Below are 24576 nucleotides of genomic sequence, written 5' to 3'. Positions count from 1 at the left end.
GAAGAGGTAAAAGGAATGGATTTTTTGCTCTTGTTATGGAGAGCCCAGAAAGAGGGCAACCGGCTCCCTGCCACACCCTGCTTGGATTTAGGTAAAATGCAGCATTCTGCTTGGAGGGCCTGGTTTGACTGAGATGTCAGGTTGTGTGTGTGTGTGTGTGTGTGTGTGTGTTTTGTGTTTGTGTGTGTAAACACTATAAAAGGAAAGTAGCCTGGGCCACCAAGGGGCAGTGAGTAGGTTAGGAAATGCAGTGGGTGGAGGGAATTAGCTGTGGCTAGATACTCAGATTCCAGATCGAAAGTCATTGCTAAAATGAGTCAGTGGGTGAGCAGAAGCAGGTAGCCTTAAAAGGGTGATGGGCGGGGAATGAGGATGGAACTCTTCTCCAAACCAGGACTTCTGGATGGGGGCATCAGGCAGATAAAACAAAAAGCACACCTCCATACCAGGACCTTGGTTCATTGACAAATTCAAGCCAGGAGTTCTGAGGTGGATCATGGATGTAATGATGAAGACAACTTAATTCTTTTCAGATTCTCTCCTTTTCTCTATCACTCTTCTCCTGGATCCTGCCTATAGCCTTGCAAGATTAAACTGTCCCTAATATCATCTCCACGCTACTTGCATCTGTCATCTCTTCCCTGTGTGTGTGTATGCACACACAAACATGCTCACTCCAACACCCACACAGGCTGCAGCATCTTCCCTCCCCCTACCTACAACACATAGGTTTTCACACCCTTGAGCTCTTCTCTCTGCATGTCACATGGGATTTCCCTTCCAAGTTCAAGAGCTGCTGTGGTTTTAGCCACTGTAAAGGGGCACTCCCAGCTTCTAGCTGGCATTTTGACCCTATCACTCTTACTTTTTTTCTCTACCTGCAACCCTGGGCCTTATTCTCTGTTAAATTTCTGTCCTCTAGAGCCTACTTATCCCAGATTCTCTTTAGGTGAGATCCCTCTTGGGTCAATTTGGAAACTGACCCTCTCCTGATGACATAGAAGGTGTGAGCTCTGGACAGAGGCAAAGTTGAGACCAGCTCTTGTCTCAGGCAAAAAGATATGGTGTCTTAGACAACTTCTAAGGCCTCGAGCAGAAGCCTCTCTCCCCTCCTGATATAGATGCTGTAATGAGGAGGAGGATGCTAATATTAGTGACAATAATGGCCATGCTCAAGTTGCTGGAGCGTGGCAAGATCACTGGGCAGCGGGAATGCCCCTGGACATGAACTCCTTTATAGATCTCTGAGAACTTTACTACATGACTGTGTAGGGGGCATCACTATGCAATATAGTTTTGTAATTGTTTTCCTTTGGGTTGTTTCACGGTTGTGATTTCATTCAAAAAAAGACTTTATTTTGTTGTATTTGAGAAGCCACAAACATCCAGCCAATTGGAGCAGGTGATAAAGGCAGTGAAAGTATGCGAAGGGGGTTCTTTCAACCCAATCTAGAATTCCCATTAAAACTGCATGTGTTTGGGGATGGGGAGGGGAGGTTGTTAAAGTCTCCCTGTTGAATTGCACTGAAATCTAGGCCAGCCCTGGTTTCCATATGTGTGGGATGTGCTTAGTCATGCTTGCACATGGAAACATATACGTGCATATGTACATGTTTATTTCTGTGTTTGCTGATTCTGAGCAAGTCTGCTTAAAAGACAAATGAAATTATGCATAACCAGCAAATAACCATTAGTCTTGTAAATAAGCTAATCATTTCCCAATAATTTTTTTCTTTGCTCTTAAGTAGGACACATATCAACATCTGGAATCTGGAGTTTGTTTTAATAGTGATTGTTGCTTTGATGTGCTTTAGGTTTGTAATGATTGCTATTGATCATTTTCTTTGGTGAAATTAAAAAAAAATCTTTTCTTGTTTTCTTATTCTGGCTATTCAGTTTTCCCTATCTCTGACAAGGCAAATCTTTCTTTTAACAGCTATAGGTGTCTACTCAGCCATTCTGCTGGTCTTCCCCTGGACAGAACTGAATTTTTATTTTTCCAAGTAATTTTTAAAAAGTTCATCTTAATTGAGCTCATGCCCATGCTAATACTTCAGCTTCACTGTTTCTTTGACTCATTTGAAAATGGAAATCACATAGTGTCTCATGGTTTTAATTCATCTATCTACAGGGGAAATTAAAACCCCCAAACCCCACAAAACAACGAGCCATCTGGGGTAAAGTCAAGCAGTGGAAAATCAGTGTTCTGAGAATTATTATATCTTAAGCACAAATACAAGACATAATTTTATGAAGATGGTCATAAATAACCAAAACATATTCATACATTCATCCTTCCTCTTTCTCACAACTAAATCCCAAATCAAGGGGCTTTAGGCATTTCCTATTCAGGTACAGTTGAAATAGAAGGTTGTTCATGTGGTGGTGAGTATATTTTAAAATGATACACTCTCTAGAGCTAAATCCACAGAAGATTCTATTACTGTGTCCCCACCCTCATTCTGGATGTAGCGCAGAAGTATGAGAGACTGAAATCCCTGCAGCTGTGGCTCCTGGGCTGAGAGACCCCCAGGCTGCCAGTAGAGTAGATTTTCCTCCATGCAGTGGAGAAAATCTCAAAGCAGAGTGGTTACCCAGGCACAGATCTGTTCTGACTGGATAACAAGAGGGACTATGATGTGGACTTGGCTGTTTAGATTAAAATGCATCACAGGCTCTGGGAACAAGCACACATCAGTAGTAAAGGCTGTTTAAACCTTTGGGGACAGCCCTATGTTTAGATTACATTAATTCATAAATATTATACTAAATACCACTTAAATTGGACTATTGGACTTAAATGACTTCAAAGATAATGCCTTATAATATGGCTATCCAGAGAGCACTAGTCTTTATGTCTCCCAGTAACTCAGTCTTTGCTGCCTCCTATCCAGCTAGACAGGACCAAAGTTATGAATGGATTGCTGATTTCTTCATGTGTGATCCACTGCGTATGAGAGTGTTAGCGAGCATGGGTATGTGTGCATATGTGTCTTCACTCACTGCCTCTTTTTGTTCTACAGGTAATGTAAAGAAGAAAAGAGAAATAAATTGAAAATGAGAGAAAGGAAGAATTAGACTACTGGGTGACCTGCTCCCTTCTCCAATGGAGAAAGATTCTACAAGAAGGGGCAAAATTAGTCCTCAGCTCAGTTCTGCTGCTACCCAAGGAATTCCTCTCTTTTCTCTTTAATCAATAGTACAATGTCTTTCTCTTCGGAGCCTGGAAAAACAATCTTTTCCAAAGTGATTCGAATGGGAGAGAAAAGACTGAGTTGGTTGGGAGAGTTCGCATTAAACTCGGTTTTCTTCCTTGGGTGTTGTTTCTTTGAATTTTCATTCTGGGTTTTTTTTCTTCCCGTCTCTCTCTCCCTAGCACCCAGATACCCCTCTCTCCAATTGCTTTCTGGCCTCCAGGGGGTAAATTTACCTTTAAAGTAATCATCCCAGTCCACAGCTGCTCTTTGCTGCCTCCCCAGCCCAAAGCCTTTCTCTGATATGGCTGGGTTTGCTCCACAACACCCACCCACTCCCTCCTCCACAGACTCCCAATTTGACTGGAGTAATTGCCTTTTAAGGTGCAGTCTACGCAGGGCAGGTGTTCCATTAACCCTTAGAACTCCTTCTTTCTTTAGATACCTGAAATGGCAGGTGGCCAACAAATGGAGACCCACCTGAAATCTCATGTGTTTAATTTAGTTTGCTTTTTTTTAAAGGATGTTTAGGGTCAGCATATATATATATATATATATATATATATATATATATATATATATATATGAGAGAGAGAGAGAGAGAGAGAGAGAGAACTTTAGGTTCTGGGGTACATGTGTAGATCATGCAGGATTGTTGCATAGGTACACACATGGCAATGTGGTTTGCTACCTCCATCCCCCTCCCCCATCACCTACATCTGGCATTTCTCCCCATGTTATTTTACTTCTTTTTCTTTTCCTTCTTTCCTTCTTTCTTTCTTTCTTTTTTTTTTTTGCCGGTAACATACACATGACATCCAACAAACTGGAGGCCAGTGTTCTGTGTCTCTCAATTTTATCCCATACGATTAATTAGAAGTTCGAAATTCAAGAAGGGGAGAACAAGAGCCACAAATATGCCCTGAAACCAGGCTTAACAAAGGCATGATTCTATCTCTAGCCTTATGTTGTCAATTTAGAGATGGGGAAATCTAGAAACAAAATGCAACCCTCATTCCTCAAGCCTCATCATGCTTTTTGACTTAACAGTAATTAATCACCAATGGCAAGCGAGAGTAATTTTTTAAGGTGGCCGGAGGCTTATTTTATCAGGATTAGCTAATAAATCAGGCTGCATCACTGAAGGAGTTGAAACTCTTCTAGGACTGAATAAACCAGACCTTGGAAACTGTCTTATATATTCAGCTCTCTGAGAGCTTCCAAGAACTGTTAGGGACATTGTGGCCCAACCTCAATTAAAAAAAAATCAGAAGGATGGAGAGCTAGGAAGTTTCACTGAGAAAAATATATGCTCGGGCTCCAAAGGGTGAGCTGCGACAATGAGGAATCCAGTATGCCGGAGCCACCGGGCCTGCTTGCCACTGACTGAGACAGTTTAGGGGAGAAATTATTTAGAAAATGAAGTTTTGTTTGTTCTAGGAATTCTGGCCAGAGGGACACATATGTAATATATGTATTATCTATATATATTTTATAGATATAATCATAACCTTCTCTACTTCCCTATTGCAAATGATGAAAATTCTACTTCTTTGCTATTATATGAGAGAGTTCAAATTACATCAAAAGCAAAGTGATGATATCAGGGATTGTAGAAAAGAAACCAAGGAATATCGTTAAAGTTTATCTTCATTTGAAATGAAGAAGCAAGTAAAGTGCTTTAATCCAGATTCCATATGAAGCCCAGCTCCTCACAACTGTCTTTTGCCTTTAGTGGGTTCTAATTTTTTTAACTTTAAAATCTTAAATCACCACAAAAACTGATCATTAAGATGGGCAAAAGACTTCCCTACCTATGCTTTCAAAATTTTTATTATTACTATTTGAAAAAATGAGGACATTCAGAATAACAAAGGTTTGATACAAACCTTGATTAGCTTCTAGGAAGCTTGATTGGAAGGGGGAAAACTACAAAGATATGGTTGACTTGAGAGGGAAGGGGGAAAAAGAAAGTGTTCTCTTTTTTTCTTCGAATATCATTTTGAAGGCTTCCTCTCCATTCCACCTTTCCAATCTATCTTTTGAACAGACAGACATTTTCTCCATATTGGATAAAGGTTGGTTTCTCTCTCCATTACAGCCCCCACCCTCACCCCACCCCAACAAACCCAGTATATTTCCATTCTGCTGTGTTTTTGTGCTACTCAACATGCCATTAACTTTAAGATTTACTCCTCAGCAGGCAAGCTGGAAGATGCTAAAGCCAATAAAAACTGCTCTCTGGGACTCCAACTATGAAGAGTTTGGAGCTCTGTTTAGTATTCGAACGAAGGGAGGGCTGGAGAAAGAGGGTGGTTGTGATAGTGAAAATCGCTGCTGCTTAGAGAGCCAGACAGCTCCGCGCTCTGCACCTAATGTGCTGGAGGATCAGCTGTGTCCATAGCTCATTTGTGGCCAAGGATGAGGCTGCTCTCTATGTGGGGGTGGGTGTGCGTGTGTGTTTTCATCTTTAAAACCACCAGCTGTAACAGCATCTTCGGCGGCTCTCCACGCTACTGTTTATTAAAAACGGAACATCCATACACATCCCCTACAACTTCCTTAGCCCCGTGCTCCTTCCCTGTCTGGCGATCAATCTCTCTCAGAAAGCATTTAACTTGCCCACATAGCTTCAGCACCGATTTATCCCCGCTGCACAGCCTATACATTACTGTTAGGAAGCGGAGCACTGGGCTAATTTCGTCACCCACCAGCCACCCACACACATTCTACAACTGAACACGTTTGGGGATCTGCTTTAAAGATAATAAAACAAGGAGAAAACAGCCAGGCTGCAGACAATTCCCATGACCACTTTCCTAAAAAGTTGCTGGGTTTTAATTCTTTGATTATTCTGCCTCCCCCTCCCCCAAGCACTCACTGGCAATGATCTCTTCAAGGGAGAAATAATGTACTATAAAGCTCTTTGCATGGTGAGTTTGGGATAAATTAGGGTACACCTTTCAAAACGCAAATCTTGCACGCACACATTTTTTTCCCAAAGCATCGCTTTCCTGGGAAGGGGACTATCCAGGCTTGCCAGACCCCCAACTCCACCCAGGGGGATGGCTGGTTCCTTGCTAATTCTTGCCTTAGGTTTTATCACTGGTTCCTTCAAACATCCACCTCCCACCCTCAACACACACCACCACTCACACCACAATCAGATTATTGAGGCACACAGCTCGACAGGGAGAGTTTACTGTTACATTTAAATAAATATATCTCTTCGAATTTGTCACCTCTCTCCCTTTTAGACGGCTGCGCTCCTGCTACTCTGGCCGGGAGCGAAGGATGAGGAGACCATCTCTCTGAGTATTTTCAGCACCACGGCGATGGACAGCACCCCAGGTCCCCTGCCGGCCCGGCGCCCGCGAGTCAGTCTGTTCAGCGTCCTGGGCTCGACCGGTGCATCCTTCCCCAACCCAATCTTTCAAGTCGCTGTACCCAAAAACCCAAGCCTCATCTCCTCCCCGATCTCCTCTCTCTTTCTCTTCATCGGCGCCCGCTGCTCTCTCCACAGCATCGTTCCTATCAGCACCTCGCCCAAAACCCAGCCTTGCCCCAGCGAACAGCTCCCCACGCACCCCAGCTCTGGTCTCCGCTGCCCGAGCGCCTCCCTCTACGGCGCCCGCCCGAGGCTTCCTCTGGCTCCGTCCGCCGCTCGTCTGTCGCCTGCCGGCCGGTCGGCCAGCCCGCCCGCTCCTGCTCCCCAGCAAAGTTGGGAGGGAAAGGTGCACTCACCTTTGTGCATGCCTGTGAACCTGTCCTTCAGAACCGTAAGCTCGTAGATTTTTCCAAACTCCTCGAAGAGGGGCTTGAGGTCCTTTTCATCCAGGTTGCGGGGGATCTGCCCAATGAACAGCTTGATGGCATCGTGGTCCTTCATGGGAATGGTCGACGGGTTCCCCGGGCTGTGGCTTAATCCGTTCATGTGCCCGGCACTGCCCGGGCTGCTGCCGAGCCCGTTGGTACTGAGGCTCGCGTTGTCAGCCTGTCCGTTTGCTAACGTGGCCATCTTTATATACATAGAGAAAAATCTTCTTTCCTTTTATTCTTTCTCGCTCGCACTCTCTCGCTCCTCTCGCTCGCTCGCGCTCACACACGCACACGCATACACACACTCGGGTTCTCTCCCCCTCGGTTTCTCTACACCTCGCTCTCCGCTCGCTCTCTGCTCTCTCTCTTTCTCCTCTTCTCTCGCTCGCTCGCGCTCGCGCTCTCTCTCTGCTCTCCCCCCCACCTCTCTCTCTCTCTCTCTCTCTCTCCTCTCTCTAGGTCTGATCTGATTTTTTTTTTTTTTTTTTTTTTTTTTTACATTGGACAGGATCTCTGTCCTTTCCGTTTAAACAGGCTGGACCGGTTCAAGTTCCCAGCCAGACCAGGGGTGGAGGCGGCGAGTGTGCGCGCGCGGAGGAGGGCGCGGGGGGCCGGGAATGGGCGCGCTGTGGGGGCCCGCGCCGCGGCGGGCGGCGGCCGGCGGCCGGGGGCAGGGCGGCGTGGGGCGGCGCCGGCCCCACCGCGCCTCCCCCGTCGGCGGCCCCGCGCGGTGGCGGTGGTACAGTCCAAGACTGCCCCCGGCTATAAATAGCGCCAGGCGCATGGCTCTTTGGGAGGCGCTGAGATTCCGGGCCCGGCGGCCGCGGGGAGCGGGTGTCTGCGAGGCGCTGGGCAGCCGGCCTCCTGTCTCTGCCTTTTGAGGGTTCTTTTTGTAATAGCAGCAGGTGCAACTTTTTGTATTTTAAAAACAGTGATTTTTATTTTCGTGTGGGTATGTAGGGGGGCGTTATCCACCAAGCTATGCTCTATTAGGGCGCCAGGCGGGCGAAGCAAAGGCAGGGATGGCGGGCGGGGCGGCGGCGGAGGTGGAATGGGCGCTTTTTTCTTCCATCTGGCTCCATTTATTTATTTATTTATTTATTTATTTATTTATTTAGACTAGAAAAGCGAGCCGGCTTGGAGTGAGTCCGCCCGGGAATCCGAGCGCACATTCATCAGTGTCGAGAGAAAAAAAAGCTACATAAATATATATTATGTGGATAAATCTGTAGACAAGAGCTCTCTCTCGCGCGCGCGCTCTCCCAGTCTCTCTGTGTGTGTCTCTTTCTCTGCTTTTTTCCTCCTCGCACCCTCAACCTGCCAGAGCAGCCCCACAGCACCCTCCCGCCCGGCATCTACCGCCACCAGAGCCACCTGCCAGGATGGGGCTGGGAGCGGTCGGGCCGCGGCGGGGGGCGGAGGGACTGGGAGTAGAGACTCGCGGTCCAACCCCCACCCCAGCCCGCCTCCGAAGGCGGAAGGTAGGGGTCTCGGTCCCGGGCAGCCTCCCCCGCCCGGGAGAGCGCGGCTGGTCCGCCGGCGACTGGCGGGAGGAAGGTAGGAGTCGGGCGCCCCAGCCCGCTCGCCCGCCGGAGGGGGAGGAAGGCGCTGGGCGCGGTGGCCGCTGAGCCAGCGCGGGGGACTGCTTGATGTTGCCCTCGTCTGCTTTACGGGTTCAAATAGAATAATTTTTAAAAAATCACCATCAAAAGAAAGCCCCGGAGTAGCTATCTGGGTTGCAGCCGGACCGAGACTCGCGCGGCGTGCGCTGCCCCCGCGGGTTTCGTTTTCGGCACCTACAGCTCCCGAGGTACGAGGCGGAGTCGCTCCTGCCGTGGGAAACCGGGGGTCCAGCCGCCCCGTCCGGACCCCGCCGGACTCCCTGCCAGGCCTCCTGGGGCTGGCACCTCGGCTGCGCGGGAGAGGGAGTGGCAGGCGCGGAGCCTGGAGCTGGGTCGGAGCAGCCCGGCGTCTGGGGGCGAATACTGGTGGTGAACTTGGCTAGGGTAGCATATTTTCACGTTAATGATGTTTACCTGCACGCCGTCCTCTCTCACGTTCGCTTTTTTCAGGGCAGCCTCTTCGCTTCAGAAGCCTGGCAAATTAAAATAACGCGCCCGCTCCCCCGCGGGCTGCGGGACTGGGAGCTGGGGCAGCGGGGCGGAGCGGCTGGCCTAAGCCCCGCAGGCCCTCGGCTACTTTCGGGTTTCAGGGTTTCTCTTTTCTTGCCCTCGGATTACATTACGTTACTAGAAGATATGTTTGCAATTTTAATTAAAGAAATGAGACCCCAGCTGTCTGAAAACCCAGGCCAAACCCATTTTGGTACAAGCACAATACGGAGCTCTCCAGCGCCGAAGGAGGCCCGGAGGCCCGAGGTTCGCAGCCCCAGGCCCCAGTCGGCTCAGAACGCCTCTCTCTGAGGATCCCGGGCCCAAACCAAAGAGCAAGTATGATTTTTAGAACTGTGGAACTTCTTCCTTTCATTTTAGCTTCTCCTGTCGTTGCTTGCTGGAATCGGATGTAAGTATAGTTAATTCGTCACTTGGTTTCCCTGGCTTACGTTATCCGGTATTATATGTTGGTCTAAGAATCGACCAAGTAGATGGACTCGAACAGAAACTCACATATAGAGCCTCTGCCATTTGGTGGTTGTGTATTTGGTGTGCCTGTGAAGTCCCCTCATAAAGGGGGCATGTCCCTGCTAAGCACTTGGAGAGTTTGTGTGTGTGGTTTGGCGGTGTGTACCTGCTTGTGTGGATGCAGCGTAGGTCTGTGCACAGACCCTGCGTGTATCCACACTGTGTGTGTGTGTGTGTGTGTGTGTGTGTGTGTGTGTGTGTGTCCCTACCAGGCTGAGACCTCCTCCTTTCAGTCCCCTAGGACACATCAGCAGAGGCTATTAACTGTCCAAGATATCTCCTCCAACATCATCCTGTGGTGCTGGTGCATGGCTCCAACAGCTGAGTGGCATGTATTTTCTGCCATCGGAGTTCAGGAGAGTAATTTCTGCTTGAGGTCTCTCTCTCTTTGCCCCCCAACTCCTGAAAGCAAAGCCCGGACAACGGAAAGGGAAGGGGGCCAGCTAAAGGCAGCTGGAAAAGAAGGGAACTGCTCAGGGGAGAGCCACTGAAGTTCACCATCCTCTTCCTGCCACCACCCCAGCCACCCCCAGGTCCAAGTAAATTATTCACAGGGGCTTAATTATTCATGTTATTAATAATAGCCAATACATAAATAAAAGCATTCCTTGGGCAGGAGTGAGTCAGGGAGTGGGCTTGCTGTTGAAAGGGGGCACGGACTGCTTTAGATGCTGTGAAGACTCCTCCATTCTGTGCAGTGCCAATTCCCTCCAGGACTGCTCCTCTGCCCTGTGCACCACGGCCCCTCTCGTGTCTCTCCACTCATGGACTCAAAGCTGTGGAGAGCTCCTTCTTCCTTAGAGATCCCCACTCTTTCCTCTCTCCCACCTGATGATGGCTTATTTTGGATTTGGGTTATCTCCCCTTAGCAGGTGGCACAGCCCTCACCTCTCATCTTTCTGGCAGGTATATGGTGAAATGTCCTCCCTCCCAGCTTCTGACCCAGGATGCTAAGTCCTGTCTAAATGAGCTACCCAGTGTAAACAGCAGAAGCAGCTTCTGTTGAGGCATCAGTCTTTTAAAGGTGTAGAGCTGGATCTTTTAGGCTCCTACCTTGCCTCCATAGCAGAGTTTTGGGGATAAAATAACAGGTGTCTCAGACTCATGCAATAAAAGAGCAGGACTGCTAAGAGAATAGTGTGAAACATGATTAGGTTAGCTCTTTGGTATCCTCACCCTTGATATTCTAGGAAGACTTGAGTTAAAAAAATTTTTTAACCTTAGATCATCAAAGAGAAATGTAATTAGAGAAAGATGGGGCAAAGTATTACTCACTGTGACATTTAAGCAGATTTAAAACTTTCTCTCCAAGTGCCACTTGACGGCCACAATTATTTCATTCTCAGAGAGAGGGAGAAGGCTGGCAAATGAAAGTGGAGCTGGAACAATTGCTTCTCGTTTTCTTTCTGGGTTTGGTGTTTACATTTTGTTGCTGATTCATCTTTGGGGGTGTTAGAAAGTCCTGTGGGGAATTAAGTTCAGGTGGGCTAGCTACTCAGGTCTTGCCAGTACCTCCTCTTCCCCCTCTTCCTTTTGTTTCTCCTCTCCTTCCTCAAGGAGGGGAGGGAGCCCTCTTTAAGCTCAACTTCCCTCCAGCTGAGCCACTGGTCACTCTCTCCTCTCTGACACTCAGTAAACCAGCAGCCCTGGCCACTGCTGTACAACCTCAGGCTTGCTTTGGCTCTTCTGCCTGTGAATCTTCTCTTTCCACCTAGATTGTGAGCTCGTGGAGGGCAAAGACCCAATAATCTGCCCTCTTCTCCTTCTCTGCAACTCCTTCTGGCAGTGATGGGCACACAGTAGGTGCTTAAGATGTAGTTGATAGACACTAATGGCTAATCTGACTTGGGGAGTGGTGTCAACACTATATTCAAGTGGGCTCTAAGGATGGGAAGCTGCAGGGCCCCAGGTGGACACTTTTAGAACAGGCATTTAGAAGACCCCCAGCAGTTCAGCTTCCTGGGGTCTGCACTGCTTGACTGCTTCACTCAGTCATTCTTACATTCATCCATTCTTTCTGATCTCCCTCTGGAAGCAGCTGAGAAAGGACAAACCTGCAAAGAACTCACTGTCTAGTTAGGCCAAAGTCATACCAAGTGAAAAGCCCCAGAACAGCAAACGGCAACAGATGGTTAAATGTCTTCCAGGCCTGAGGAGTTCCACATTGGAGAAAATAGAAAACAATCCAAGTTGCCTGTGATAATCTGTGAAGGGGTAGGAGCCTTAAGGAAAGAGGCAGTGAAGAAAGCAGGATGCAGAGGGAGCCAGATTGGTGGTGAGCTGGGCGATGCTGAGGATTTAAAACTAGAAGGGGAAAAAAGTGGGAAGGGTTCCAAGGTTATGTTGAGACCATGCTGAAAACAGCTGAGATCTACATTGGGCTCCTTAACAGACAAGACCTCCAATTAAACATCTCTGTGGAGCAACTGCTCTGCCCAGACCTGCAGAGGGCAGTGAGGGCAGGCTGCAGGAAGGGAGACTCCCCTGTGCTGTGCATAGTGCCCATGTGCTGTTTGGGAAAAGAAATGGACTCAAAGAGCTGAGTGACCACCAAGGGCATGATTCGACCGAGGGGCAGAGTGAAAGGAGCAGGCTGTGTGGGCCGTGGGCTTCCAGAGAAGGTGGAGCTTGTGTGGGCTGTGGCTCTCAGGGAAGGCCTTCTGGAGGAGAGGGCCCTGCTGGCCCTGTGGGAAGGGGTGTTGCAGCTCGGGAAGAAAGGAAAGAGGTGGCCTTTCAGGTTGAAGTGGTGTTTGGAGTTGCCAGGCCTGGAGTGAGTGATGGGCTCTGGATTCTTGCATGACAGCCGGCAAGAGCAGGCTCCCATGTGGTTATCAGTTTGACAGGCAAGATGGGGCTTTGCAGGCAGCCTCAGCAGTATGGTCTTCTCCACAAACCCAGGGCATCTCTGACCTGGAATACTTCAGGAAGGTTCAGTCATATAAAAAACAATAATTGGAATAAGAGAAGGAGAGAAAAACCATCCCTACTGCCTTTTAGTTAATATTGGCAGCCTCCTGCTACCCAAGTAGACAATTGAAGGATCTCCTGTCCTGTTCTGAGCTCACAGCAGGTCTGGGCATGAAGGAAACCCATTGGAGGGAGAATGCTTTGTGTTTGGGAAACACAGGGGCTCCCTAGAAGGACTGAGCCATCTCCAGGGCTCAGACAGGTGCCAGGATTGGCAGAAGAAGGGTCTCTGAGCTGTATTTTCTTGCTGGCTGAGCCTCAGGGACATACTACCTTGGTCTTGTGAGGGCAGCCCTGGCTCTGGCAGGGAATGGTTTTGGGAGTCTGTGGTCAGCTCCTGTTCCAGACTTCCATGCCAACCTCGGGGCTTTGCCTCATGGTGCTGAGGACAGGCAGGAAATGTAGAGGCAGCATGAGAGGTAGAATTAAGGTACCCCAGAGTCACAGACAGGGGCATCCTGTGTGGTGTGGCCAGGAGAACCAGAACTTGGCAGTGAGGACCTGACTCATCACTCTCCTGGGCCTCAGCTTTCTCTTCTGTCAAGTGGAGACTGGGGTCCCTTTCTTCTACCCTCCTTTTCTTCCTCAGATCACAACCAAAAAAGATGACAGTGCCATGTCTATGAGGTTGACTAATCAGTTTTCATGTAAAAATTAAGGTGACGGAGTGGGGATTGGGGATCTAAATGAGCTATAGAAGGATGCAGATAAATCTGATGAACTTAATTGCACTGAGGGGTTAGAAATTTACTCCTTATCTTCCCCAAAGAACTGACTTTTTTTTTTTTTTTTTTTTTTTTAAAGGTCAGTGCTCCATCCAGCACAAGCATGTGGCTTCAGCTGCATTTAGGTAAAGCTGGCAGAGCCTGTGCTCTGGAGCCAGACTCCTTGGCTTCAAGTTCTGCCTCTCCCACTGTTAAGCTCTATGACCTTGGGCAGGTTGTTTAATTTGTTTGTGGCTCAGTTTCCTCATTTGTAAAATAAAAAGAGAAATAAAAACTACCTCATAGAGGTGTTATGAAGATTAAATGAGTAAATGCAGGTAAAGTGCTTAGATAAATGTCTGGCCAGCCAATATTATCAGAGTGTTACAGGCCACTGGGGCCTGGGGTCCTGCTAAAGCCCCTTCCTATGTCCTACAGAGGAGGGGGGACGTCCATCTCTGGCTGGGGCTGTGCTTGGTGTCCAGGCCTGAGTTAGACATGCTGTGGGTGTCCTTACAAGCTGAGCCACTGTTCTCAAGGTACTCCTTGGAGAAGGAGGGCTTTCGGGAGGGCAAGTCCTGCATCAGAGCCTCTTCTCAGGACCTGCTCTGTGAACTAGCTGCCAGCACTCTGGCAGTCCCTTCTTCTTACCTGAGAGGTGTTGCCTCAGCAAGTCCTTTTAATTGTGATGTTTTACTAATTAGTTTTTAATTATGTTAATTTATTGTACATGAGCCCTGAGGTTTTCAGGCACTGGGCTCTCTTTGGAAACTGGAATAGGAAGTTGTATTTATTACACACACAATGCTATGGGTAAACGTCACTTCAGCAGGGCCACAATTTCTCTGATAATGCCATGAGATTGACAGCTTCTACCTGGGCTCTCTCTAATCCTAACATTCCCCACTGCCTCCAGGCTCCCACACAGTCCTTCAGATAATGTAATGCCTGCAGGCTCTGCAAGTGACATGAAGGAGTGAGGTGGCTGGATGAGGCCAGGGGGACACCAATTGGACAGAGTCTCTGGAAGGTGAGACTGTAGGACCTTTGCACCATGCCGGATCTTTAAAGAGCCGTTGTCTGGAGATCTCGGACTTCCCCAGCTGGGTGGACCCTCCTGGTCACTCACCTGGGAGCTGGGTGCTTGACTTCATGGCCTGGGGAGAGAGGGAGAGGCTGAGGATGGAGGATGCACAGGCATAGTCAACTAGGGGCCTGCAGCTATGGAAGGATCTAGGCTTGTGTTCCAAGGGTGGCAGGTGGCCTTGGATGGGAGGTTTGCAGTAGGGCCAGCTCTTAGGAAGGGCTTAGGGTGGGGACTCAATGACCATATGCTGAGTGGCTGATACAGAAGAGGGTAATCAATAGTACAATACCAGGACAAAGAAGATGCCTGGGTATTTAGGAAGGATGCGAAGGGAGAAATCACTCCTCTGACCCCCAACACACATATGCTGAGGGGGAGGGCCACCATATTGGGCCCATTTTCCATAAATCATTTCTGCTGTCAGAGAATGAGAATTTGCTGTCATTAGAAATATTTAAGAGATGATGCCAGAGTTTTCAAGAAAATCGCCACACCACCTCCCGCCCTGCAAGAATTTCCAGATGGCAGTCTTTTAGTAAGTTTAAAGTCTTCCAAAGTGTACATGGAAAGTTGTATATATACATTCTGGTGTCTTATTAAAAAGATACATTAATATAAATTTTGTTCAAAGAGTATAAAGAAAGTCTATAAATACAACTGGACATTTATTGCTTAAAAGTATTTATCAGACTTAAGTTACTGTACTATTTATATACATACGTGCATAGGTACATGCATTGTTTTTAGAAAGAGTTTGGACTTTGAAACTAGACAGATCTTTAACTTATGATCCATGTAAATCATACTCCCAGGGCCTCAGTTTCCTCATCAGAAACGTGGGTTGAGTATTACAGTGCATGTGAATGTCGTGATGACTAAAAGAGGTAATACGTACATAGAGCCGGCTACATGGCAGGTGTCCAATACATGTTGGTTATGATTGAGTGTATTCATTCAATAAACTGTCTCCAGGTATATGCTATTGCAGAAAACAACTTTGGAATGTGTGTAATATATTGTAACATGGAGATGTTCTAAGAAAGATGACATTTGGGATTTCTTCTCAGTGGCCCTCCCAATGTTGTTAGGGAAATGAGGGAAGCTAGTTTGGCCTCTTCCACATTACAGCAAGTGGGTGACATCTCCAGTTGGGTGCAAAGTTGTGTGGGGGTGTGAAGGAGAGAAGCCCTTGTCAGGGAGGAGCCCCCAAGAGTTTCTTTCAATGCCACAGCTTCCTGATGCACACCTGCATTCAGGCTCAGAGAGGCGCTCACCCTGTGATATACACCTAGTACCCCCTGCCTTCATTATCCGGGGAGCCTGTACCTACACACCTCCACACCCAGACACAGGGAGGCTCCCACGCAGGCCTGCATCCCCCCACCTCCCTGCCAGGGAGGGTGGGCACGCTGCTGTGACTCACTCCCTGGCCCTGTGCCCTCTCGCTGAGTCACAGTGTAATTGATCCCTCCCTGCGCCAGGTTTCTACTCTCATGTGACCCAAAGCAGGGTCACTGGGCCAGGCTGAATCTAGGCTGGGGCTCCGGGGGTGCTGGGTCGGAGAGTTGATCCCAGGAGGGAGGGGCAGGCTGTCAGAACCTGCAATGGCCCTGAGCCTTTTACGTGACACTCCTGAATGTCTGCTGAGGTGCTGTGTTTGTAGGAGTCAGGGCTGACCACCACTGATCCATGATACATATCCCCTCCATTAATGTTTTCATCCCTGTGGGACTATCTCCATAATGAAGGGCATGGTTTGGTCTTCGGGAATCTCCTTGAAGACTCCCATGGTCTTTGTGTGTCTGGGATTAGGGTGCTGCCTCCTTGTTTCCAAAATGAGTTGTGGGCTTGAAAGATCTGAGGGTGTGAGAGTAGGAAATTAGGGATATGTGATCCACACATCATTAAAGTCAGTGTTACACTGTGGGGGTCAATCCAATCTTTTCTGGTCCCAAAAAAGAACCATCTCTCCTCCTAAAGAAATGAGAAACCCTGGATAACAAGGATAAAACCACAAGTCCTCCCAGGCTGGTGGCAGAGGGCAGGGTAAGGGTCACCTCTGCCAAGAGCTTCTCTAACAGGCAGACCTGGGGTGGGATGTGTGGGTCCCTAGACCAGCAAGAGCTGGTCTGGACAAGACCTGGTCTGGACAAGAGCTGGTCTGGACATCACCACCCTGCCCTGGACAAGCCATGCCACTGCTGTTGGCTTCTGTGTCTTCATCTATAAAATGTGCGTAAAATTCTCCTTAGGTATCTAATGAATAGATAAAGCTCTGAGAAATAACCCTATTGTCATAACCCTGCCCCTCCTCTGATTTTTAGTCTTTTCACATCATCCTATCTGCTGGGCAGGCAGCAATGTGATGGGATCTGTGCCCCCTTTGGGTCTTGATCTCTGCTTCCAGTCCCAGTTCTGAGGCGCTCCCTACTCAACATCAATGCTGCGCTGCTGAGGTATTTCCTGCCTCAGGAGAGTGGGTTCTGTGTTTGGACATTGAACAGCAAAAGGGGCTCCATCTGGGCTCTGGAGGGACTCAGCCAAGACTTGCCGTGTGTCCTGGGTCACTGCTTCCCCTTTCTGGACCTCATTCCCTGACTCATGAGATGGGGACCATATCCTTGCTCTGCATACCTTGTGGGGAGGAGTGAGGATGGACTTCTTCTCAGAGTGCAAGATGCTTATGCTGTGAATAAGCTCCTTTCCCCACTCACCCTGTCCCTGACCCTGTCTCTGCACAGCCCCCAGCCTCAGAGCAGCCCTGGCACAGAGAAAGCAGCCTGGCACTCTCATCCATCCTCTTCCTCCGGATTATTTCTCCCAATCACACTTAATAGCTGCCTGGCTTTTGGCTGCAGCCCGGTATATAATAACCTGCAATTATTGTCCACTTAAGCTGTCCCCAGAGCCTTGTCTGTTGCGCTGCCCAGGCCTCTACCGCCGGCCTGCTGATTTCCCTGTCAGAGTCATGGCCAATGGAAAGAAAGCCCTTGACAGGGCTAGACTGACAATGCCTTGGCAGGGCTACCACCTCCCAGGCTGCAGCCTCGTAGGAGATGGGGCCTCAGAGACAGCCCTTTCTAGCCACAGCCTCATCCAACCCGGGAACCCGCCTTGCTGGGGCCTGGCCCTCTGGGCTGTTCCTGTATGCCCTGCCTCTAATCACGAGCTACTCTGCCTTTATTTATCTTTTACCTTGTGTGTCCATTTTACTGATTACTATAGGCCAGTCCCTTTCCCGGCTAAGTTCTCTGCTTCCTTATACGGGAGGCATTGGCTTTTCACATACCAGACTACTAAAGATCAGAGAGATTAAGTTTCTTTCTTAGGGTCACATAGCCAGGAAATGACTGAAAATACAAAATCCAATTGGCTGTTTCCATGGCCCACATATTTAAGGCTGATGCTATGCTGTTTCCTGTCTTCCTATCAAGTCCTACCCATCTTGGTGGGGCTGCTGGGTGCCACCTTTCTTGGAAAGCCAGCTCCAGCACTGCAGCGACCGTGGCCTCTCTGGCTGTGAACCCATATAGCCCTAGAGTATGCGAGGTTCCCTTGGTTCGGTGAGGGAAGAGCATAAGTTCCCCTGCTGAGCTCTCCCATCATTTGATTCCTAAACTATCAATATGCAAATTGGATAAAGTTGAGCCTTTACTGTTATTCAGGTTCTCACCTCCTTAGCTTAGACTCACATTCTCATGAACATCTCTACTAGAGCCTGGTCCTTGTGGCTCCTGACAAGGGACCTCGCCCATCTGTTTGGTAAACATTTGAGTTATCTTTGTGCTACCACCTAGCCCTGATGGTGGTGAGGATGATGATGGTGATGATAAAAGATTTCTAGGCTGTAAAAATACGTCCATGTTCTTTGCTATCATTGGGAGATGGTGAAATCTGAGGGTGCATTTTCATGTCACTCTGAATCTAATAATTAAATGACCAGGGACAAAAGAGGGTGTCTAGACCCTAACGGAGGCTGGTTGTCCTGGTCAGTGAGTGTGTGTGTGCACATGGTGTAGAGTACAGTGGCTAGGATGGGCCTTGGGGCCTGGGGACCACCAGGGCCTGTGATAAATAAAACCTGGAGTCTGCTGGACTGACAGTCCAGAGTGACCAGGAGGCTGCGGGCCAAGGGAGGTTCTGAAGGACACTGTGTCTGGAGGTTCCTCCACTGGCAGTCACACTGGGCTCTAGGCTGTCAGCAGAAAGGGAGTAGAGCCACAGTCCCGTGTCTGGTGAGTCCACCCTCTTGTCCAGGCCCCAGGCCAATGCTTCCCCAGCCCAGCTCACAGGAAACACCCTTTCCCTTTCTGGGCTCACTCACTCTTTGCCTGAAAGTTCCTCATTGCTACTTGCGGTTTTTTGGTCCTTTGTCTTGCAAACAGATTCTCAACAAGAAGCCTTTGCTGGGAATCAGTGTTGAGGCAGCCTGGGGCCTTCTCTGGTCCCTCAAGTTAAGTCTGAGGCTGACCCAAAGGTGAACTGCCACAGGGCTGTGTGGGGCCTCCTTCCCTCTTCTGTGCCACCAGGGGAGGCTGGGGAGCCCTCCCTAACTTGGAGCTGAGGGAGGCAGAGGGCCCTGTCTCCTGCCTCACCCTCACTGCACTGCTCCCTCAGTGGACCAGGATGCTCTGGCAGCTCTGCTTGCTCTGTTATGTTTCTTGGACTGGAAATGCCCCTGTCAGTCGGATCCCTGGCCTTTAGCCCTGAAGTGGGACCTTTCAGGATGAGGCTGAGCAGGGGTCCTCTGCTGGGGGCAGTGTAGGTGAGGAGAGGGGCCAGAACCTGCCATACCAGCTGCCCCTCTGCAGCATCCACTTCCACTCCGCAGTCGACTTCGCTTTCTCTAACTGCCATTTACTTCCCTGGCCCCAGTCACACCCATGCCTAGGGGAAAGGAAGACTTCAGACCTGCTAGTTAAAGGTAACGCACCCTCTTTTCAGGGCAAACTAGTCTTGCATGGGCAAATCTCCCATCTTCAGAGGTTTTCTTCCTCTCCCCTCTAGCTGAGATGGCATTTGAGGTAGGGGAAACACATACGTCCTGGGTGGGAGAGGGGCCTCGAGCTGCCCTCAGACTGTGTCCTCCGGGGCCTCGGTGGGCTCTGTGGGGTATGACCACCACTGTCTGGCTCCTGGGAGCCCCAGAGCCCGGCTCACCAGGCCCCAGGTGGCCACTGTGCTTGCAAGTATCCTCTGGTCCCCCTGTACCTTCCTACAACCCCTTCAGGGAGGGGACCTGGGACACACCCTGGCTTCTAGCTTTCTTCTCATGCATCCCACAATGATCACTTCTGGAACTCTCCTGCACCACAGGCAGCTAGGATGGACAGGGAGGGGAGGGGGATGAATCTGTTTAAACGCATCTTTCTGCCTAGACCCACTCTGCTTCTACTCCTCTGGGCAGTGGCCCCAGGTAGCCCAGAGCCATCCAAACAGGAGGTGGAGCCCAGCTTTCAGTTTTGTTTGAAATGTGCCTGTTTTCTCCTCCCCCCACCTTCACTGCTTAAGGTTCAGCTCTGAGATGGGAGGACTGGCTGGCTGGGGTGCAGCAGGAGGCTTGCTCTGCCCTCATCCTCCCCAGATCAAGGCAGCCTCTGCACTCTGTTCCCTACTATGCCCCTCCTACAGACACATGGAGACTGGAGGGCTGTCCTATAGCTCATTTGCTCTGTGAGCCAGTCCAGAACTGTGCTTGGCACCGTGGCTAAAAGAGCAGAAAACAACCAGTGCCACCGAGTACTAAATTTGCTTAAGACATTTGTAATATAAATGAAATCCCAAACCCCTAAACCCCCAAACCAAATCCCAAATTAAGTATTTCCCTCTGGGGCGACTTTTTAAACTGGTTTTGCTCATCTGAAAAGTAAATTCTTAGCTACCTAGAGAGCTTGACAATCCAAAAGGATTCATTTGTCAAATATTTAGGTTAGTCAAGATTAAGCATGTTCTAGTGTGTAGAAAAGATGTGACTGTAAACTGATCAGACAAGTTTTATGTGTAGATGCTGTAGCCACTGTCATCACGTATAGGCACGCCCTTCAACACAGCGCCCTCCTTCCACTGTGTGTGTGTGTGTAGGCGCGTGCAGCATGCACGTGTTTGTCAGCGACACGTGTGAGAGCACGTCTTCTTCACTGGGGTTTATTTTATTTTCTTTGTGCTGCTAATGCTTTTGGCCTCTGGGGGTGCTATATATATACAGATACGGAATTTGAGAAACAGAATTTTCAACCTGGAAGGAACTGTAGGTATTTTTTAATCTACTTCTCTCATTTTAAACCTTTGGCAACAACCAGAGAGATGAGGCAACTTGTTCAGGGTTAGATAGGGAACGTAAATCTCTCTCTCTTTCTCACACGCACACAAGCACATCCATACTCATTGTCTGGTAACAGTAATGGATGGCCATTTCCTCTCTTCATCCCCTCCTCTCTTCTTGTGCCTCCTTTCCTCCTCTCCTTCTGCTCTGTGGTCCTGGCTGGCAGCTGAGGGTGGCACAGGGCATGTAGAGGCGAGCTCCCAGGAAGGCTGCCCCAGCAGCTGGCCATGCCACGACTCCTCCCTCCTCCCTGAGTTGGGAAATGGAGGCACAGCGAGTTCCCTGGCTTCCCTATTAGTCAGGAACATAAGGGAGCACTACCTCAGTCCTGGGGAAGAGCAAAGAGAAAGGAGGACAGATGCCTCCATTGTTATGCAGTCTCTTTCCAGTGAGATTCCCTCTTCCTGGCTCCCTCCAAGGGGAGGAAATGGGGTTTCCTCCTTGGCACTTCTTCCCGAATCCTTTTCTCTAGCCCAAGCTACATAGCCTCCTTCCCTTTAGGGAAGATGTAATGCTATTTGCTTCATATCCAAAAAGCCCAAGGAAATGCTCTCCTGCTCTTACCCCCTCTAATTCTGGTATCCTGATCATGAAGTGTGGCTCTTGATCCTAAACAGGCTCTGTGGAAATGACAGTTTTGACATATCTTGTTTTCCACAGAGCAATGACATTTCGGATTTGGAATGGCCCTTTGAGGGCCTCTCTGTCACCCCTATGGTCATTGGAGGAACCCATCTTCTGGCATTCCTGTTTCTCCAATTTGCTTAACCACCTCCATCGAAAGAGAGCTCACTCCTTACACAACGGCACTTCTACAAACTCCAGCTGGCATGTGTTCCTCCCAGAACACCCATTCAGGAAACAGACAGCTACTGTTGCTTTTTCCTCTTTGTTTCTCATTGTTCTGTAATACTCAGAGCTGGCCTTTGCTCCCCCCAACCCCAACCCCACAACTTTATCAGAATTATTTTTATGAAAGTCCTCAGTAGCTTCCTATTGGCCAAATCCAGTGGTCACTTTTAAGTCTTCATCTTAATGCTGCTAATCACTTTATCTCGGAAATCTCTTTCTTTTCTTTCAGGATACATTGTTCTTCCTTTGTTCACTTACTACTTTCCACCAGTCCCCTCAGCTGGATCCTCTTTCTCTGTGCAGTCCTTTAATGCTGGATTACCTTTGTCCCATTTTTGAACTTTTCTTCTTTGCAGGCATCACAATCTCTGAGGGCCCCCATCTACTTGCACAGGGTAGCAGTTCTCTGTATGTGGAAACATGTCTAATCTTTCTTACTGAACTTCAGCTCCTCATTCCCAGCCTCTGGAGAGCTCCAGGATAAGAATGCTAGATTTGGGGTGTCTCTCTTCTCATGAGAAAAAGAATCTCCCCGACCAGAAGTCCCTGCCTTGGCTAGTGACCCCATCCTTTACCCAGTTATCTCAGCCTGGACATGCATCACTCCTGACCATATCCTCTCTCTCATCCTGGAGACGCCCTTGGTCAGCAAATCCCTTTGGTTCTCCCATATTTTCACCTCTTTCTCATTCTCTCCTACACTGTTGCCAAAGTCAGCTAAATGTTTTTTTTTTTTTTTTTTTGTATTGACCCTCCCTTTCCTGCCCCAAATACACTTCAGTCTGCACAGAATGACCTTCCTAACACGCTGATCTGGTCTTGCCAGTTTCCTCCTTAAAAGCCTTCCGTGCTTCCCATTAACTCCAGGATACAGCTCAGCTCACTGACCTGGTCTTCCCGGATGCTCACTGCTCACCCTGTCCCATCTGCCACCCTTTCTGGACCCTTCTCCTGTGGCCTCTTCCCTCCCCTTGTCCTGGGCTCCAGGTTGCCCTGGCTCCTACTGCTGTCATCCTCACCCTCTCAGCTTCCATCCAGTTTGACAGCCATCCACAATATCTCTCACCCTGTTGCCCTTCCTGGAATCCTCTCCCTCTTTCTTTTGCTCACTAATCCCTGCTCAGTTTTCACTTCTCTGCTTGAACATCACTGCTTCAGGGAGGCCTTACTTGCCTGACTGCCCAGACTAAGACAGGTAACCCATTGTGGACTCTTAAGGTATGCAATGCTATTTATAGTCATCTGCCTAATAGCAATTGTTTAATTAATTACTGTTGACCTCCTCCCTCCCCAGTAGTTTGTAGGCCCATGAGGGTACAATTATGCTTTTCTTGTTCAGTTCGGTATCTTTAGGGCTTGATTCCCTGTGTACACAATAAATATTCGTTGTCTGTCTGGGTGGCTGGAGAGCCTCAAATGTCAGCCTGAGTAGGATCTTGATCCTGTGAGCAATAGGGTGCTGAAATTTGTCCCCAGTATGATGATGACTTGATCAAATTTTGGGTTTACAAAGATTGGCTGGGGAGCTTCATGCAGGATTGGGTGGAGGCAGGTAGTATTGGGAACTGGGGTGCTGGCAACAGTACAGGTGTGAGATACCTTTTCCATTCCCTTCCCATATACTTCCATTGAAGAGTCTGGGGGATGTAGTCAATGTGTGCATAAATGAAAATGAAGAGTCCAGGAATATAATAAACTCAGCCCATAGCTGTGAAATGACCTTACCTTATTGTGAGAAGGTTTTTTCCCCTCATTTTTTTGTTTATTTTTTTCTAAATCTGTTCTTATTTCATTCTTTGGTCATCATCTTCTCCTCGAAGGGCTATATCCAGAAGAGGATGCTTTCTAATGTTCCTATCTAATTGGCTGCTAATTTGTTAATATTATTGCTAGTCTCTTCAACACAGATGCAATGTTCAGATATCTTATCTGGAGGTTTCAACCCCAGGGAAGAATAAAATTGCAGTTGGAAGAGTCTAAAAAGTGGTTGTGGTTCTGAGGCTCAGATTGGCGAAATTGGTCGCTTTTCCCAGCTCTCATTTCTGTAACAGGAACAAAAAGCACCCTCTCATGGCTCTGTCTCCCCTGACCCATGCTCTCCAGCACAGTGACAAGTGGGAGTATGGTTTTTTGCTCTTTGTTATATACTGGGTTCTGCCCCATCTTTCTAAAGCAATCTTATAAATCATTGATGAGAATATTTCTATTTTTGTCTTAAATATCCTAGCCAAGAAAGCCTTATGAATACTTTCCAAATCAAGTGCTGGCATTGCACGATGCTTCCTCATTGATGGCAGGCCCATTTCATTGTTTTTTCACTTCTTGGCTCTGCTTTCCATGGCAGCAATGCCAAGTCTCAGCTTGAGGGTGGGGGAGAGGGCTGACCCTGATGCAGAACCCTGTGTGCTACCCTTTCTTGGACAAGAGCTGCTTCCTTTCTTCTTGCCCATGACTATCATTCATGCCGCCCCACCACATCAGCCCCATCTTAGACTTTTCAACTTTGGAATGCTGTAAATGATGACAGGTCTTTGTTCCCAGTAAGGTTTCCTCCTGCCATTCATCCTGCCTCTGTACCACTTCCCCTCCATCCCCATCATCCATTCTGTGTCTAGTCATTCAAGTCACTTGAATATCAACCTTCCTTTTAAGGTATGAAGCTTGAATGTAAAAGAGACCCTCTCATGTAGTAGATTATAAACCCCACTAGTTCATAAGGACCATGTCACTCTCACTTACCACTGCATCTGCTCACTTGCACAGGGGCCTGGCACATGGTAAACACTCAATAAATATTTGATGAATTGGCGAATACATGAGGAAATGAAAGACCTAAAGGATTGGGTGTCCTGAGGCTGAATCTCCTTCCTCCCTGAGAGCTATCTGGACCTGACACGCTAAGACAACTAGTGCAGGACTTTTCTGAAGCTTGAAGAGTATACTCTATGGAGAAAGAAAGGTTGTTCAAATGCATCTTTTCTGATGATCC

General features: G+C 48.4%; 2 protein-coding genes and 1 long non-coding RNA gene across 46 annotated transcripts in view; 2 read left to right on the top strand and 1 right to left on the bottom strand.

Moving 5' to 3' along the window:
• Positions 1-7462, bottom strand: part of CELF4 (CUGBP Elav-like family member 4) — a 322490-nt gene extending 315028 nt beyond the window's left edge. For 36 of the 44 annotated variants that reach the window (XR_012513121.1, XR_012513123.1, XR_012513122.1 and 33 more), the window contains exon 1: positions 6939-7378. Coding sequence is in view for 38 of the 44 variants with exons in the window: in XM_039463651.2 (XP_039319585.1) it covers positions 6939-7224 (286 nt within the window). In the remaining 6 variants the exon portion in view is untranslated. Of the gene's footprint in view, positions 1-6938 lie in introns of all 44 variants that reach the window. The other 8 variants (XM_074383556.1, XM_039463650.2, XM_074383550.1 and 5 more) reach the window with 2 other exon arrangements.
• Positions 7463-7711: 249 nt separating this feature from the next.
• LOC141580794 (uncharacterized) lies at positions 7712-8238 on the top strand. The gene is made up of 2 exons (XR_012513127.1): positions 7712-7918; positions 8132-8238. It is a non-coding gene; the product is annotated as an uncharacterized LOC141580794 (long non-coding RNA).
• Positions 8239-8395: 157 nt separating this feature from the next.
• The window catches only part of LOC141580899 (uncharacterized), a 497294-nt gene continuing 481113 nt past the window's right edge, over positions 8396-24576 (top strand). The window contains exons 1-2 of the mRNA XM_074384229.1: positions 8396-8494; positions 8741-9536. Coding sequence (XP_074240330.1) covers positions 8396-8494; positions 8741-9436 — 795 coding nt within the window. The 3' untranslated portion in view covers positions 9437-9536. The remainder of the gene's footprint in view (positions 8495-8740; positions 9537-24576) is intronic.

Source organism: Saimiri boliviensis, chromosome 13 (assembly GCF_048565385.1).
Source record: "Saimiri boliviensis isolate mSaiBol1 chromosome 13, mSaiBol1.pri, whole genome shotgun sequence".
In the NCBI taxonomy this organism is placed as follows: domain Eukaryota; kingdom Metazoa; phylum Chordata; class Mammalia; order Primates; family Cebidae; genus Saimiri; species Saimiri boliviensis.
Note: the sequence above shows the minus strand (reverse complement) of the source record. Positions and strands in the feature narration are given on the sequence as shown.